An 18,747-nucleotide genomic window follows, 5' to 3' on the forward strand; every position below is an offset into this window, starting at 1 on the left:
TTGTGTGTATACTTTATTTATATATATATATATATACACACACACACACCATTCTCTTTAACTGAGAAAAGGCAAAAGGGCTTGTAGGTATTATTTTTGCATCTAAAGCAAAACTATAGATTTTTCTTATCCAATCTACTAAATCTTGATTTTAAGATTTCTACTTTTGCCCAGGGCTGGCTCCAGGCACCAGCCCACCAAGCTTGTGCTTGGGGCAGCACCTGGAGGGGGGTGGCGCGGTGCTCCGGCTCTGGCCGCCGGGGAGAGCGGAGCCCTGGCCGGGCTCTCCGCCCTCCTCCCGGCGCTCTGGCCGCCGGGGAGAGCGGAGCCCCGGCCGGGCTCTCCGCCCTCCTCCCGGCGCTCCGGCCGGTCGGGGAGAGTGGCCTGTGGCCGGGCTCGCCGCCCTCCCCCCGGCGCTCCGGCTGGTCGGGGAGAGTGGCCCGTGGCCGGGCTTGCCGCCCTCCCCCCGGCGCTCTGGCCGGTTGGGGAGAGCGGCCCGCGGCTGGGCTCAGCGCCCTCCCCTGCCGCGCTGGGGGGGAGGCGGCAGGAGGCTTTTTTGCCTTGGGCGGAAAAAAAGCCAGAGCCGGCCCTGCTTTTGCCAAATGAGTTTTTGGTGCAGATCTGCATAAAGGGAAACCAGTTGGAGAGTTTAAGAAACTTACATTGCTAGTTCTTGAATCAGAGACCACCATTTCCAAAGACAGCAGCGCTATGTTTGACTGAAAGGAGCTGCCATCTCCATTAGCTGTCAATAGCCATAGGGCTCTTTCTAGACTACTGGCCACCTGAGAAAACAATACTATTTCAACCTGTTAGGATATAGATATTTAAGCCTGTCTGGCCTATACTTTAAGAATTTAGGTGTATTCTTATCACTTAGCTAGTTATAGAGGTATAAAAGAAAGAAAGAAAGAAAGAATTAAAATCATTGTCTATTTGTGGAAGGGCCTTTTCTTACTGTGACAGTCTGGGGCCCTGTTTAGTCATATTGAAATAAGGCAATTTGGGTCTGTTAGGAAGGTGATCCGATCTATCACCTTCAGAGAAAGGAAAGAGCCTAGAACATGTAAAAGGAAATTTAGTTTGATAGTTTTCTGTCTGGTAAGAACTCACTTATCAATAGACACAACTGGAAAGCCCTTATGTCTGTATAGATGTAGTTGTAAAATCCTCACTTCTGTATTGTTTTGTATGTTTATCAGCATGGTCTCTGTCTGGTTCTGTAATTGTTTCTGTCTGCTGTATAATTAATTTTGCTGGGTGTAAACTAATTAAGGTGGTGGGATATAATTGGTTAGCTAATCATGTTACAGTATGTTAGGATTGGTTAGGAAAATTTTAGTAGAATGATTGGTTAAGGTATATCTAAAAATATTACTATATAAATTAGTGGCAAACAGGAAGTAAGTTGGGATTCGAAAATAAGGAAAAAGAAACTTGGATTTAAGCTTGCTGGAAGTGCACCCCAATAAACATCGAATTGTTGGCGCCTTTGGACTTCGGGCCTTGTTGCTCTCTGTTCATGCAAGAAGGACCAGGGAAGTGTGAAAGTGAAGGAATAAGCCCCCTAACACAACCCTTTGGGTAATGGCCATCTCTGTGGTATTTTAAGCTGTCAGGACTCCAAGGGGCTCAGGTTGCTGGCCCAGTGACAGGGGAAAACCAGGGAGACAATGGGTTGGGTCAGGGCCCTTGAGCACAGCCAGTCCTTCCCACATTGTCTACCTTACATAGGAACACACCTCCCTTCCCTTGCCCTGCCTCATTCTGCCTCCTTGGTTGTTGCTAGATCCTGTCCTCTGCCTCATTCTGGAAGCAGCAGGGAAGGGTGGAAGGGGGAGGTTCAGACAGTCACTGTGGCAAAAATAGCTCAGGGACAGGATAAAACCAAAATGCAGCCAAAAGTGGCTACTGGGGAATGTTAGATGGGTGGGAAGCAAGATGCACATTGTCCAGTCAGTGTGGGCCCTTTTGGCTCTTCTGGTATGATGTGAGCAGATGGTATTAGGAGTTTGCCTTCTGCAGCAGGCAGCAAGAGGCACGTGTGTTTGTGAAGACTATTGTAGGAAGACTGGAGTGAAGAGATAGGAACTGATGGAATTAGTTCTTTTCACTCACCTTAGATTCCTAGATGAAATAAGTGTGCTTGTAGGACTTTTAGGAGTTAACAAAGCCCCTTTCCCTAAGCATTAACATGCATGTGTTGCTTTCTTTCCCTCATTTGCACACTGAGCTGTTCCAGCAGTGTGTAGTTAGCATATTATATGTACCATTCCAGCAAGACATATAACAAGCTACAACAAGCTCCTTACAGTGCAATAAAAACCTCTGATTTGGTCACAATGCACTGTAACTGTCTAGCCCATCAGTGTTTCCTTCTCAAAACAACAGTTAGTGTGTTGAAGGTTGAAAGACTTCACCCATGAAATTTTCAAAATCCCGTGAAGAAAATGTCAATACTACAAAACTGTTTTTCGTCCAACACTTAAGGAAAATGGGCCTGGCCTTTTGAACAGGTGTAATAGTCTCCCATCAGCCCAGCTCCTTTCATCAGAAGACAGGCATTAAAGAGACAAGTCTCTGACATGTAGATATTGTTTCTGTGAAATCTTGAAAGGTCAGTAGTTACAGTAGGGTTTGGTATATTTATGAAAACAAAAGCAGCAGGAGGGCATAATTCACTTCAACTGAGAAAAGGCGAAAAGGGCTTCTGGGTATTATTTTTGCTTCTAAAGCAGAATCTGTAGAATTTTCTTACCCAGATTTAACTAGGTAGCTGGTAATCACCATGTTCAAACTGTCATAAATCAGAGATGAGCCCAGCCTGATAACCCTGGAGCCAAAACTCCCCTACATTTTTGAGGGGCGTTTTCTGGTTGGAATTCACCAGCAGTGTTGAGCTTGATGCAGACCCACTCTTTCCTGAAGTTTGAAGGGATTTAGCATCTGATGTTCTGGCACAGATAATAATGAAATGCTCTGTTTTAGCAAAGCAGCTAATATGTGAACATGTTTGAACTTGCTCCATACAGGGCAATCTGTTTGTTTGTTTCTGCAGTTGCCTAAGCAGAAAATCCTTATGATATAGAGACTGACTAATGCTGTATAATATCTTGGAAGGAAACACGTCTTTCTCTTCTCCTTTGTCATAAGCATATGACAACTGCAATCAGGCTCAAAACACAAGGCCACAGGCTTTTATATGTGCTTACAGTATGAAAGTCTTCAGCTCTTACAGTCTGTCAGAATGCTGTAATGTCCCATGTCCCTTCAGCAATATAAACATTAGAATTTTCTTTCTTTCCAGTAGAACAATATTGAAATTAAAGCATGGGGTCTTTCTGTGGCTAGCATTTGCCCTGCAGTTTCCTGTGTACACATCAGCATTGAAGAGAAGCTAGTGAACAAGTTACGGCATCTGTTCATAGTTAACCATTGTCAACTTCCTTTGTCCTCCTAAGGATTCACCTCTGCTATGATGCCCCCAGAACACAGCCATCTCGTAATGGGTTAAGCAGGTGGCGATTTGTGATGACTGTTACTGATTGGCTTGTTTCACATAAACTGTGCATTTAGCTAGTCCTTGGTTAAACATACTCCTGTTATTGCTACCTTGCCCTCCCCACCTACTAGTCTGTTTCTTGTCTGTTTAAACTGTAAGCTCTTTGGGGCAGGGATTGTCTCTTTGTGTCTGTAGGGTCTGTAGACCCGGTCTGGTTTAGTAATCTAGGCTCTAGTAATACAAATAATAAATAGTAGTGATGTATGGCAAGGGTTCTCAAAATCTTCAGTAACATGGACCAGACCTTAATAGTTTTTCTCATGGTCCGCTTTCCTCCCATTTTCAATTAATTAGTATCTCTGTGGCAATTACAAATATTGCTTACATGGAAAGAATATTAGGAAAGCACTTCAGCTGTCTTTTAATACATTTTAACAGATGGAAACCAGGAGGAGACACAGCACTATGTGACCAACCATGGTTTCCTGGATCGCTGTTTGAGAACTGCTGATATATAGTATAATATAGCTAATATAGTCCGTATATTAAAATATATAGTCCTCATTTTTAACAAATCAGAGATGATTCTTTCTCAGCCCATGTCTTCCTTACTGTTCGCTACTTTCATTTCTGTGTCACATCAGAATTTGAAAACAATAAGGTTATTTGTTTTTGCATCCTGTTTACTTTGGCCTAGATCATAGAATCATAGAATATCAGGGTTGGAAGGGACCTCAGGAGGTCATCTAGTCCAACCCCCTGCTCAAAGCAGGACCAATTCCCAACTAAATCATCCCAGCCAGGGCTTTGTCAAGTTGGGCCTTAAAAACCTCCAAGGAAGGAGATTCCACCACCTCCCTAGGTAAAGCATTCCAGTGCTTCACCACCCTCCTAGTGAAATAGTGTTTCCTAATATCCAACCAAGACCTCCCCCACTGCAACTTGAGAGCATTGCTCCTTGTTCTGTCATCTGCCACCACCGAGAACAGCCGAGCTCCATCCTCTTTGGAACCCCTCCCTCAGGTACTTGAAAGCAGCTATCAAATCCCCCCTCATTCTTCTCTTTTGGAGACTAAACAATCCCAGTTCCCTCAGCCTCTCCTCATATGTCATGTGCTCCAGACCCCTAATCATTTTTGTTGCCCTCCGCTAGACTCTTTCAAATATTTCCTTCTTGTAGTATGGGGCCCAAAACTGGACACCGTACTCCAGATGAGGCCTCACCAATGTCGAATAAAGGGGAATGATCATGTCCCTCGATCTGCTGGCAATGCCCCTACTTATACAGCCCAAAATGCCATTAGCCTTCTTGGCAACAAGAGCACACTGTTGACTCATATCCAGCTTCTCGTCCACTGTGACCCCTAGGTCCTTTTCTGCAGAACTGCTACCTAGCCATTTGGTCCCTAGTCTGTAGCAGTGCATAGGATTCTTCCGTCCTAAGTGCAGGACTCAGCACTTGTCCTTGTTGAACCTCATCAGGTTTTTTTGGCCCAATCCTCTAATTTGTCTAGGTCCCTCTGTATCTGATCCCTACCCTCCAGCGTTTCTATCACACCTCCCAGTTTAGTGTCATCTGCAAACTTGCTGAGAGTGCAGTCCACACCATCCTCCAGATCATTAATAAAGATATTAAACAAAACTGACCCCAGGACTGACCCTTGGGGCACTCCGCTTGAAACCGGCTGCTAACTAGACCTGGAGCCATTGATCACTACCTATTGAGCCCGACGATCTAGCCAGCTCTCTATCCACCTTACAGTTCATTCATCCAGCCAGTACTTCTTTAACTTGGTGGCAAGAATACTGTGGGAGACCGTATCAAAAGCTTTGCTAAAGTCAAGGAATAACACATCCACTGCTTTCCCCTCATCCACAGAGCCAGTTATCTCATCATAGAAGGCAATTAGATTAGTCAGGCATGACTTCCCCTTGGTGAATCCATGCTGACTGTTCCTGATCACTTTCCTCTCCTCTAAGTGTTTCATAATTGATTCCTTGAGGACCTTCTCCATCATTTTTCCAGGGACTGAGGTGAGGCTGACTGGCCTGTAGTTCCCCAGATCCTCCTCCTTCCTTTTTTTAAAGATGGGCACTACATTAGCCTTTTTCCAGTCATCCGGGACCTCATCTGATCGCCATGAGTTTTCAAAGATGATGGCCAATGGCTCCGCAATCACATCCGTCAACTTCTTTAGCACCCTCAGATGCAGCGCATCCGGCCCTATGGATTTGTGCTCATCCAGTTTTTCTAAATAGTCCTGAACCACTTCTTTCTCTACGGAGGGCTGGTCACCCCTCCCCATACTGTGCTGCCCAGTGCAGCAGTCTGGGAGCTGACCTTGTTTGTGAAGACAGAGGCAAAAAAACCATTGAGTACATTAACTTTTTCCACATCCTCTGTCACTAGGTTGCCTCCCTCATTCAGTAAGGGGCCCACACTTTCCTTTGACTTTCTTCTTGTTGCTAACATACCTGAAGAAATCCTTCTTGTTACTCTTAACATCTCTTGCTAGCTGCAACTCCAAGTGCGATTTGGCCTTCCTGATTTCACTCTTGCATGCCTGAGTGATATTTTTATACTCCTCCCTGGTCATTTGTCCAGTCTTCCACTTCTTGTAAGCTTCTTTTTTGCATTTAAGGTCAGCAATGATTTCACTGTTAAGCCAAGCTGGTCGCCTGCCATATTTACTATTCTTTGTACACGTCGGGATGGTTTGTTCCTGCAACCACAATAAGGATTCTTTAAAATACAAGCAGCTCTCCTGGACCCCTTTGCCCTTCATGTTATTCTCCCAGGGGATACTGCCCATCTGTTCCCTGAGGGAGTCAAAGTCTGCTTTTCTGAAGTTCTCTGTCCGTATTCTGCTGCTCTCCTTTTTCCTTGTGTCAGGATCCTGAACTCGACCATCTCATGGTCACTGCCTCCCAGGTTCCCATCCACTTTTGCTTCCCCTACTAATTCTTCCCTGTTTGTGAGCAGCAGGTCAAGAAAAGCTCTGCCCCTAGTTGGTTCCCCCACACTTGCACCAGGAAATTGTCCCCTACACTTTCCAAAAACTTCCTGGATTTTCTGTGCACCGTTGTATTGCTGTCCCAGCAGATATCAGGGTGATTAAAGTCTCCCATAAGAACCAGGGCCTGCGATCTATCAACTTCTGTTAGTTGCTGGAAGAAAGCCTCATCCACCTCATCCCCTTGGTCTGGTCTATAGCAGACTCCGACCACTCCATCCCCCTTGTTGCTCACACTTCTCAACTTTATCCAGAGACTCTCAGGTTTTTCTGCAGTTTCATACCGGAGCTCTGAGATCCTATGCTCTGTGTGAACAGAGGCAAAAAAAGCAGAAGAATGTATAAGGGAGCATTTTTTTCCTATGCATATAGCTGGACAGAATCCCTCCTACCACTCGGGTTGACTGGGTGGTATGTCTGTTAACACACTGACTCTCACACTGTGGACCCTGCAGCATAGGAGGTGAAACCAGCTGGCTAATGCATATGCTGCTGTTAACAGCTTGTGCCCCTAGCACCTGCTCATAGGAGGAGGAAGCAGTGCATTGTGGTGGGTTGCACAAAGGCTGATTAGAAGTTCTGTGGTTTAACATACTTTTTTTCCTGCTTCTTTTAATCAAAATCAGTATCAAGAATGTGAGAAACTCTATTCAGTATAACTACTGTGTGTGTAGTAAACAGTACTGAAGAGGGATAGTTGTATCATAGAATATCAGGGTTGGAAGGGACCTCAGGAGGTCATCTAGTCTAACCCCCTGCTCAAAGCAGGACCAATCCCCAACTAATTTTTTTGCCCCAGATCCCTAAATGGCCCCCTTAAGGATTGAACTCACAACCCCAGGGTTATGCAGGCCAATGCTCAAACCACTGAGCTATCCCTCCCCCCTGAAACACTGGACTGAGACTCAAGAGATTTGAGACTGCCACAGAGTTTTTGGGAGGCCCTGGGCAAGTCACTTCCCCTCCGTACTTCAATTTTCCGATCTGTAAAATTGGGATAATCACTTCTTACCTGTCAGGAGTGTTGTGAGAATATATTATCATTTGTGGTGCTCAGATGACGGGAACTATATAAATAAATTGTGTGCAGGGCGGTCCCAGGATTGGGGGAGTACATATGTGTCTTAAAACCATCTTTGCCCCCTCTAGTTGGCCATTTGAGTGCTCCTTGGCTACAGTTTGGGTCTGGCCCAGTAAGATTTTCAGAAATAAAATCTAAACATTTCAAGGAAAGTGAAGTCTAACATAATTTTGATTAAGTGCTTCTCACCTTGGTTATGGTTCTCAGAAAGTGTCTTTGTTTAAATAGTAGAACAGATGAATAGGTTCTCCAACCTTTCTTCAAACAAAAGCCCCAGGACATGGGAACTACCATAGGTTGAGGGGACACATTTTTGTGGAAATGCTTGTTAAAACAGTTTCCCCTATAGTTAGCATAGGAAATAACTGGCATGATTGTGTAGTATTATCTGTTGGCAAATGTTGACGATGTGATGTTGACGGTGGCAACCTTTTTGGGGTCTCTGAAGAGATGACAAAGCTGTTGGTTGTTTTCAGTCATGAGGCCCAGGAGGCTGAGTTTTGAGAGACTGTTGGACTATTTGTTTAAGATAACCTCTGTAGAGTAAAACCATAGGCCATATCTGCTTCTGCAATAACTTTTACACAAACTAGCATGTCGTATCTGAAGAGATCTTGTCCATGATATCAGACTCTGGTTTCCTCAGTGGGGGAAAAAAATAAGCTATGTGATGCATTGTTTAGTCCCTATCTCTGTATTGTGGTCTCTCGCCTTTTGTGATATCAATGTAAACTCTGCTGAGAACCCCAGAAACAAAGGTGACAGTGAAGAATTGCTCTTGGGTCCTGTGGGGCGGGGGGGAGGGCCAGTCTCATTTTCCCCATTAGCTTTCACTGAGTATGTTTTTATTCATATAACTGTTGATTTGAACCTTAGTGGAACGTGAAGAATTCATGCCTCTTCAAACTATTGATGATCTTTATTATTATCTTCTAGCAACTTTGGATCATCACTGGCATATTTTGCTCATTGCTGGAGGGGCTGCTGCCTCATTATTACTACTGGTCACCATACTGATCATCAGCGTCACCGCTGTTTATCGTAAAAAGTAAGCAGAATAACAGATCCAATTCCTTAACGACACCGAGTAGCTCTAAAGTCTCAAGGACCTCATACTGGATAGCCTGCCATTGACATTACTGCTAATACTCTAACATCCTCTTTAGAATTGTTTTTTTTAAAATGGGGTGTGGAAATGTAGCAATTTTTTAAAATTTACCCCTTTTACTGGAAATTTGAAATGTCAACACTGGAAAAATTCTGATGCTATAGCTGGTAGAAAACATTGTGAATGTTTCAAGATTTTCCTAATTTTTAAAAAAAATTGAATTTCAAATTCTGAAAAATGTCAACATGTTCTAATCTTCATGCGCCTATGAAATGCTTTCATGACATAAACCACAACTAGCATGCTCTGTGATTACATGCTAAGGGATTAAGTTCTGAATTTATTTCCCACTTGAATGCCTTCCCGCCATTCCCCCAAGTTTACTGCATCCCCTACCAAATGACTAAAAGATGTTGAACCTAGATTTTATGTCTTTGTTTTTTGTTGAAGTGGCAGAAACAACAGCAACAAAATAATGAGACATCCCCCCCCCCCCTCCGCCCCCAATAAAAAGCATTTTTAGAAAAAAGGTCATTTTAGCTAATTGGCAAATATGTCTTTACATTCACCTGAAATGGGGTTGGTTTTTTAAATGTATTATTTATGTCCCAATTTTGTGCTCAGCACTATAAGAGACAAAGTCAAGTAGGTTATAGTCTATAACTCAGACACAGAAACACTAAGCTGCCTAGATACCCAGAGGAGAGGCTGACTGGAGTTTGTTCTTTCTTTTGGTTTGAATAAGAAGGTAAACCCAGCCCTCCATTATCTCTCTCATTTCTAGTTCTCCCTGGGAAGCAAAATCCCAAGATGCTAGATGGCCTTTTAAACCTTTTTTGGTTATTATTTTTGTACTGATACTATCGTACAGATCTATGGTGCTAGAATTAATCTGCTAAACTATGTAAATGTGCATTTCCACTGTAACATTCCTAATGAATGTGTGTCACCAGAAAGAAAAGGAGAAGGATCATGAAGGCCCTGTCGAAAGCCCTGTACTCTACTCAGACCCGGGTAAGACTGGCCAAAAAAACTACTTGCTTTTTGCAGAATTTTTTTCTTTGTCTGTCTTTTCTGACTAATTTAAATGTGACAACGTAAAAACAGTACTTTCTGCAGTTTGCACTTTAGATTGTACTCTTACTACTGGTGCTTTTTTCACTTTCTCCCTGAAATATGCTCACACTTGTAAGAGACAGCATGGTGTAGTGGTCTGAGCACTGATCCAAGCACCAGGAATTCCTGAGTTCTAATCCTGTTTATGGGCTAATCATGCAGGCCACCATTCTCAAGTTAATGGGAGTTGCAGATGCTCAGCAAATCTCCAAATCAGGCCCTGTGTATTTGTCCTAAATATGGATTTGTGGGCTGATTTTTGAGCTCCCATGTGTGAAAATATGGCTTTAATATCTTTCTGAATTTCTGTTTCTCCTTGAATAAAAATGGATTGCTAGCTTAAGAGGAGTGCTGCAAGGGTTAGTTAATATTTGTTAAGGACTTTGACAGTATTAAACATCAAAGTGCTTACTATTTTGGCAGTGATTCTTCTGTGATATAAGATGTTAGATATGATTGCAAAGAATTTGCCTTTGGGCTTGAAAGCTAACCCCATCATTCCTCCATATGCTGCATGCATGTTTCATTTTGGAAACTAAAGGTAACCTTGGTTCATTCTATTACTTGATACATCTTCAGTTTGTCTTAAAAGTAATACCTAAGCATTTTGCATATGTATGCAGGACTTCTGCCATGGGAGAAGCGTAACAGGAGAACTTAGGTGCTATGTTTTGGGGTGAGATGTGAGTTCACCTACTCTAATTTTGTAGGGCAGATACCCAATTTTCAGAGGTTTCCCTCCCTCTTTTTTGTTCTTTAGAGGTGAGACCCAAACACTAATACTTATTTATGTTCCTTATGATATGATATTATATAATATAAATATAATTAATATAATATACATTTTTATAGAGAATGCTAAGATGAGGGAAGGGTGCCAAATTAATTCTGCTCCTGCCTTTCCTCTTCATTGACCCTCAGTCCTGGCTCCTAAAGCCACCTTTGCCATCTTTCCTGCTGAACACTATGTAATCTTTCTCAGTGAGTGTGGGAGTCTCTTCCTGCTCCTGCCAGTCACCAGCTTGTATATGAAGGCACTAAGAGTTGCATGGTAGAGATTTCTTTAAAACTCCATCTGTACTCCTAGTCTTCGCTGCCTCCCTTCTGTCTTATATTGATCAGAAGAAGAGTGAAGCAGGCTGTAATGGGAGTACAGGCCTCAGGGAAATCCCTGCACTCAGAAATCTTCCCTTTTTCTGTGCTAAGAAGCCCTAGTGGGACCCATTCCCACTTTAAGAACAACCTAGTTCATAAAGCAATTAATGCATGAGGAATCACAGGTTTTTTAAGACTGGACGAATCGTGCAGTTGTTTTTAGCTATCTACTATAGACCATTTGAAATTATTTGAGAACTATGATTTGAATAGCAGCCTAGTTTCCCCTGCTACTTGATCCTATAATGAAGTATATTTGTATTTGTGACAAAAGTTGTTGGGTTTTTTGGTTTATTTTTATTTTGGAAATGAGTGAGACATAGCAACTACCTTGGCTCATTTTTTTTTACCGATTAGCACTTAAACACTCTGGACCAGATCCTCAGCTGGTGTAAATCTGAGGAGTTCCATTGAAGGCAGTGGGCCTACACTGGGTGAGAATCTGGCCCTTTTTTCTCAGCCTTTCTTCTCTCACGAAGGGAGGAATTGCAGTAGCGATTGCTATTTCTGGGCAAAATTATGTGATTCTGGTTTGCTGGGTGATCAGACTTTTCTGATGAAATCTTGGGCTGCATTTCTAGCTATAGTCAGAGACTTTGAGAGGGGATTTTGGCAGCTGGAGAGAAGTGTCAAGTTTGGGGAGGGGAGAAGGGCTGAAAGTAGGGCTGTCAAGCAATTAAAAAAATTTATCGCAATTAAGCACACTGTTAAACAATAATAAAATACTATTTATTTAAATATTTTTGGATGGTCTCTACATTTTCAGATATATTGATTTCAATTACAACACAGAATACAAAGTATACAATGCTCACTTTACATTTATTTTTGATTACAAGTATTTGTAATGTAAGAAAACAAGAGATAATATTTTTCAATTCACCTAATACAAGTACTGTAGTGCAATCGCTTTATCATGAAAGTTGAACTTACAAATGTAGAATTATGTCCAAAAAACCCCCTGCATTCAAAAATAAAACAATGTTAAATTTTAGAGCCTGAAAGGGCTCAGTCCTACTTCTTGTAAGGCCAATCGCTCAGTCAAACAAGTTTGTTTACATTTGCAGGAGATGATGCTGCCTGCTTCTTGTTTACAATGTCACCTGAAAGTGAGAACAGGCATTCTCATGGCACTGTTGTAGCCAGAGTCACAAGATATTTACGTGCCAGATGTGCTAAAGATTCATATGTCCCTTCATGCTTCAACCACCATTACAGAGGACATGCATCCATGCTTATGATGGATTCTGCTTGATAACAATCCAAAGCAGTGCAGACCAATGCATGTTAATTTTCATTATCTAAGTCAGATGCTATGAGTAGAAGGTTGATTCTCAAACTTCATTGCACTGCGACCCCCTTCTGACAACAAAAATTACTACACAAATCCAGGAGAGGAGACCGAAGCCTGAGCCTGTTCAAGCCCCACCGCCCCATGCCAGAGGGAAGCCAAAGGGCTTCAGCCCCAGGCGGCAGGGGAGCGAGGGCTGTAACAAATCTTTAGCGTAACTGGCACATAAATATCTTGCAATGCCAGCTACAACAGTGCCACGAGAATGCCTGTTTTCACTTTTAGGTGACATTATAAACAAGAAGTGGGCAGCACTGTCTCCTGCACATGTAAACAAACTTGTTTGTCTGAGCGATTGGCTGAACAAAAAGTGGACTTTTAGGCTCTAAAGTTTGACATTTGTTTTATTTTTCAATGCAGTTATTTTTTGTGCATAATTCTACATTTGTAAGTTCAACTTTAATGATAAAGAGATTGCAGTACAGTACTTATAGTAAGTGAATTGAAAAATAAAATTTTTAGTTTTACAGTGCAAAAATTAATGAAAAATAAATATAAAGTGAACACTGTACACTGTTGAAATTGAAATCAATATATCTGAAAACATCAAAAATATTTAAATAAATGGTATTCTAATACTCTAATTTTTTTTAACAGTGTGATTTTTTTTTTTTAATTGCTTGTCAGCCCTATCCTAGATGTTATGAGAAAACTCTGGAACTGTTTGAAATGTTCAGAATACTAAAAGTACCAACTTGTTCCAGGTTCCTCCTCCCATCTCTGTTCTCTCCAACCTTACCTTCACTACTGCATTATCTTCTAGTGCTGTAAATGAGATCTGGGCTCAAACAGCTTTTCTGCATTTTTCTGACATTCCTATTACTGTTATTCCGAGGGCATCCAGAGTCCAACACCAACAGGAGCTCTTGAGCTTTAGCTCAATTGTGAGCACCTCCCTTGATGAAATAAAGCGTGGCTCTCTAATGAACCACTGATTTGCAGTTCACGGTTGACATTTTTTAATTGCTTTATGTTCTTCTAGCCCAGTAACAGTTATGGAAGATCCAACTTTTGTGGCGCACCAAACAACAGAAGAGGCGTAGCATCAGTATCTGGGGCGATGGACGAGATTTATATCAACTACAGAGACTTCTCACGCAAACCTAAGACAAGAACATGAGTTTCCTTCTCGTGTCTGAATAAAATAACCAACGTAGAAGTACAGGCTTTGGAGCATAGGCTTTATTTTCTTTGTACCAGACGACCTTTATTTTTTTTAGTCTCCATCAGCTAAGTGACTTTGATTTATCAGTGCAGCAAGAGATTATTTGTTTGTCTATAATTTACATCTTCTGAGACTTTATATTTTAAACAATCATTTTGGCAGGGAGGGAGGGAATAAATTAAGAGGCCAAATTCAGAGCTGGTGTACCTCCCATGGCACTGGAACTGCATCTGCCTACACCAGGTCTGAATTTCATCCTGAAAGTTTATATGAACGAGTGAAGCAGAGGGAAAATGTGTTATTTTCTGTCTAGATCCAGGTATTTAACATCTGCAGTGGCACTTTATATTGGGTGCTTTATAGAGTGGCAGCAGAATGAAACTGTTTTTGCCCACTGGTAACATAATACCTGCATGTGAAGTGACAAGATCAAATACATCAGGTTTCCTCTTGCCCAGAATAAGAAGGGTTCATGGAGCTCACCATCCCTCCCTCTCAATGGTCAGACAAGATGCTCTAGCAGTCACTCAGGTCCTTATGGTTGAGAAAAAGAAAGAAATCTGGCCCTGAGGCACAGCAACACACTCAGGTGAAAACAAAACACAAAGACTCAGTCACTGACAAGTTATATTTAATAATAATTTATTATAAGGTTTGGTTGCACAAAAAATAAATGAGAACAGGAGGATACAGGAATAAATGAGGCAAAGCAGAAGAAAAAAGCATGATTAAGAACACTTACAAAATGATATGTATACATACACATACATATATGTGTATATATTCTGCAGGAACCTGCAGAAGAAAATGCACAATAATAGAAAGAAACAAACAAACAAAACCAGAAGGCAGACCTGAGAATTAGGGTCTACGCATCCTGTTGGCCCTTTACACAAGTGCTTTTAGTGGAATGTCTCTAGGTGTGCGCAGGACAGTCACTTTAACATGAAGGAGGAATCCAGGTAAGTGAGTGCTATCATGAAGACTAATAGTCACATACAGCTGCATACTATAGTGCCTCAACATACCGTATACTGTATGTCCGGCTGATTAGTCATGTCTGCTTGGGCTGGTGCTCCCTTTCTCTTTAAACATTAGTGAAAGTGGTATTGAACTTGAATATTTCTGGAAAGGGGAAAAAAGTTAACGTCATTCTGCCTAAGCATTAGTTACCAGTTCCATTGAGTTTGGCAGGGAAAGAGCATTGACAGCAGCCTGAAAGCTAAAAGCACATTATAGTTAGCCTCTTCCGACAGAAGGCTGTTTTCATGTGGATAAGAAAACAGTGGTCTAGATTCTTCTGGTCATTATGTGGACATGGGTGTCCCAAGCTACTAGGGAGGATCACAGCATTGTGCAGCTAGCCTACACTTCAGCTAAATTGAAGTGTTGTAAGACTAAAAATTCCTTCAAACCTAGCATTGAAGAGTTTCATTGTTTACCATGTCAAACACCATTAGAAAACATCTCTCTCTTTTTCTTTTGGATCTGTGTACTACTCAACAAATACCTATACACATCATAAGGGGTACTTTTATTTTTTTCCACTGACTGAAGGATTTAGGAAATGTTAGCACATGAACGATGAAATTGCATCATATTGATGAGGATACGCAGAAATGTACTATTAATAAGTTGGGTTGGTTTTTTTTTTTTACCTGAGTTATCACGTCATACCAGATCATTGCAAATTGTGCACAGAATTACAAGTAGAACCCTGTATCAGCGGCCTTTTCTCTAACCTAGATCTGGTGATCCCATTTATATTCAAATGCCAAGCTGTTAATATAATGAATTCCACTAGATTTATGTTTCCCGGTCAGAGCTCCGGATGCCTCAAGATATAACAACCACAAAGTTGGTAGTGCCCCCCCTGTTTTTTTAGAAGCAGAGTTTTCGTTCATAGTGCATCCATACTAGTCTAAAGAGTTGTTTTTACTGAGGGTGAAAAGATGGGGATTTTTTTTAACCTGAATAGCTATAGGATCAGTTTATTTTGGTTTGTTTCTGGTAAGTGTCCTTGATATTTCCTTGACATGGTATCTGAGGCCATTATAACATTTCTGTGTACATTTGTTTTTCAAAATAATTGAACATTTTCCAGATATTAGGGGAAAAAATCTATACTGCACATCTTGGCATTTTGTTTAATCTATTTTAATTCAAATTCCATAGATGTTTTGCTTCTAGGAAGACTGTATACAGGGAAAATTGTGTCAACACATCACACATAGCATAATAAAAGTAATATATTAATCCTTTCCAATAAACAGACCAAGCAACAGCTTAATTTTGTACCATTATTGTAAAGCTATATCAGTGAACAGCAGCTGAACCCCAAATGACACCATTAAAAATACAACCTTGTCAATATCCTAAACTGGCAGCAAAATCAGTAAGTTACAAAAATCTCTTAAGACTAAAGAGCCTGGCTTGGAGATACATACATATATATATATGTGTGTGTGTGTGTGCACAAGTTGTCATTAATACGTCAACATTGCCAACAGACAGTTTCTTTTCTAAATATAGGGAAAAACTTTGCTACCACTGTGGAGTAACTGTTGGCCAGTGCTTATTTTTCTAATGGCAATCACTGAAGGTGAAGAGCACAGCAGTTAGGGGAGTGGGATTTAAAACCTCTTAAAATGTATGAGTGTGGCTTGAGGGACTGTCTGTGGCAAAATGTGCATTGTTTTAAATTAGTGTTCTAGGTACCCACTCTGAAGTCAGACAGCTCATAGGGCACTATTTATGACTTAGATGATCAAGCTCAGAATTTCACATAATAGGACCAAATTACATCCTTAGCAAATGTAAGAAATGCAATTCCTTTTACAGGTGCTTATTTCCTCTAGGGCAAAAGTATGCAACTAAATTTTGCAATCTCTTTTGAGCAGTAAAATAGCAATGATAAACACTGCAAATAATGATTGAAATAAGTGTGATTTCTCTCTACAGCTTAAAACAGTTTTAAAAAAATCAATGTCCCACAAAGATAACAACAAACCCCAAACAGCAGCCAGATTGTGGAATTTACTGAAGGCTGTTACAGCATTACTTATTTAAAAATAACCAAACAACCCCAGGCTCCAGAAACATTACTTAAATAAATAAAGCTTACAGGATAAAGCATATTTTCATTAAACAAAAGAAATATTTAATTTGTTAATCTTTAATTAAGGGAACTCTTAGCAGAAAACTGGAATTATACTCATAGAAGCTTTTAAGAAAGGGAAAAAATGGCTTTTCTTCAATGACGCATTAAACGTGCTATGGCTAGTTATATGCATGTATGTTGTACACAAGGAGAGAGACGTTTAAAGGAGAAGTCCTGTAATTGATGGCATTATGAAACTTTTTAAACTTAAATACATGTCTCTTGAAAAACTGAGTCCTCCAAAGTAAAATAGTATCTGAAATTGGCCTATTCTGGCAGCACTTCACCCTGCAGAGACAGCCATCTTCCTGGTTCATGAAACATAGAAAGAGGATTGAACTCCCACTTTAAGGTGCTTTGGGTAGATAGTATAGCAGGGAATTGAGATGCTATATTGAAATATTTCCTTTAGCTTTCTTTATTCTTAAAAAAAATGCTGATGTGTTTTAAAGACAATAACTAATCTGCATCCTGCCAAGGCCTCCATCATAACTTCCCACTTTCTGTTCCTCTTGGCTATTCCTTTCTCTCCTGCCCAGCAGAGCGCATTTTGTCCGCTAGTAGTTGGAGGTGTGAAGGAACGTCTGGAGGGTTTGTTGCTGAGAGGGGGAGAAGAGGGAGCTATAAGTGTATGTTAGGTTGTGCTTGAAAGATTGTCAGGCAGGGAACTTGGGATTTGGGGAAAGGTCTGGGCTGAGCTATGAAAAGAAACTGTTTCAAATAACAGATCCTAGGGTGAAGATTATTTATAGTCTTAAAACTTCTGGAAACCATGAGGCAGATTATTTCTCATATCTACTTTACACCCCTGAAGTTCTATTTAACTCATTAGGCTAAGTGATTGTCATGTGGCGATGCTTCACTGAAGTCCAAGGAGTGACATTGATTGACACCAGCAGAGTTACCATGTACCTCACTGAGTTACACAGGTATAAGTAAGAGGAAACTCAGGCTTTAAATGCTTCCACTGAATTCAATGGAGTTGTATTTGTTTATACCAGGGCTACAATTAGTTGCAAACGCCTTGTTTCTCCAATTAAATCTAATTGTTAGCTCCCGTCTTTAATGATCATTGGGTAGCAAGATGACTCTCTCCATGTTCTGAGAAATTTTATTTTAAATCTATTAATTAATTATGAAATTAACACCACTGAGCTGTTAAAAATGATGAAATTGTGAAATTTTAGAAATGTGCACATTTCCTTTTACATGTTTTATGTCTAGTTGGACACCAACCTGAATAATTCAGGCTCCCAATATAAACCCTGCTCATAGAATTATTTAGATGATGGGTAAAATTTTCAGAAACATCTACATGATTGAGACTCCTAAGTCCCATTTTTTCAAAAGTGACTTAGGCATTTAAGAGTATAAGTATGAGATTAAGTATCAGAGGGGTAGCCGTGTTAGTCTGAATCTGTAAAAAGCAATAGAGGGTCCTGTGGCACCTTTAAGACTAACAGAAGTATTGGGAGCATAAGCTTTCGTGGGTAAGAACCTCACTGCAAGAAGTCTTGCATCTGAAGAAGTGAGGTTCTTACCCACGAAAGCTTATGCTCCCAATACTTCTGTTAGTCTTAAAGGTGCCACAGGACCCTCTGTTGCTAACTACGAGATTGTCTATGGTATTTAGGCACCTACAGATGTGGATAAACAAATTGTCATATTTTCAAAAGCACTGAAGCAGGTTACATGCCTAGCTGCCATTGGAATCAATAGGAGATAGGTGCTGAACCAGCTTTGGTTCATAACCAGGTGTTACTCACTTCTGAAAATGGAACGTAGTCTCCTAAAGCATTCAGATGCATGTGAAAATGTTACCTGATGTTTTAATCCGTTCTCAGAAGAAAGCATCTCAGGTGTCTACCTCCCACAAGCTAAGATATACCTGGAAAAATTTAGATAGCTCATCAATGCTGGAAAATATGGACCTTTGGGTAAGTAAAATCTGCCACGCTTTGCTCAAACACATGGCGGTTTGATTTCCTAATTTTGAAGGTTCTGAACAAAATGTTGTATTGAATATTTCCAAAATCTAGTCACCGCCCTCAGTGCTTCCAAGACTGAGCTGAATTCTATTTCAGAGTGAATGATG

The 18,747-nt window shown here is 41.0% G+C and overlaps 1 protein-coding gene across 2 annotated transcripts in view; it reads left to right on the forward strand.

The window, feature by feature from the left end:
* CD226 (CD226 molecule) overlaps positions 1-14,214 on the forward strand; it is a 50,577-nt gene extending 36,363 nt beyond the window's left edge. For both annotated transcript variants that reach the window (XM_005281484.3, XM_065585182.1), the window contains exons 5-7: positions 8,534-8,645; positions 9,659-9,719; positions 13,310-14,214. In XM_005281484.3, the coding sequence (XP_005281541.2) occupies positions 8,534-8,645; positions 9,659-9,719; positions 13,310-13,447 (311 nt within the window). In that variant the 3' untranslated portion in view covers positions 13,448-14,214. The remainder of the gene's footprint in view (positions 1-8,533; positions 8,646-9,658; positions 9,720-13,309) is intronic.
* Positions 14,215-18,747: the final 4,533 nt, after the last annotated feature.

Source organism: Chrysemys picta, chromosome 2, assembly GCF_011386835.1.
Source record: "Chrysemys picta bellii isolate R12L10 chromosome 2, ASM1138683v2, whole genome shotgun sequence".
NCBI classification, from domain to species: domain Eukaryota; kingdom Metazoa; phylum Chordata; order Testudines; family Emydidae; genus Chrysemys; species Chrysemys picta.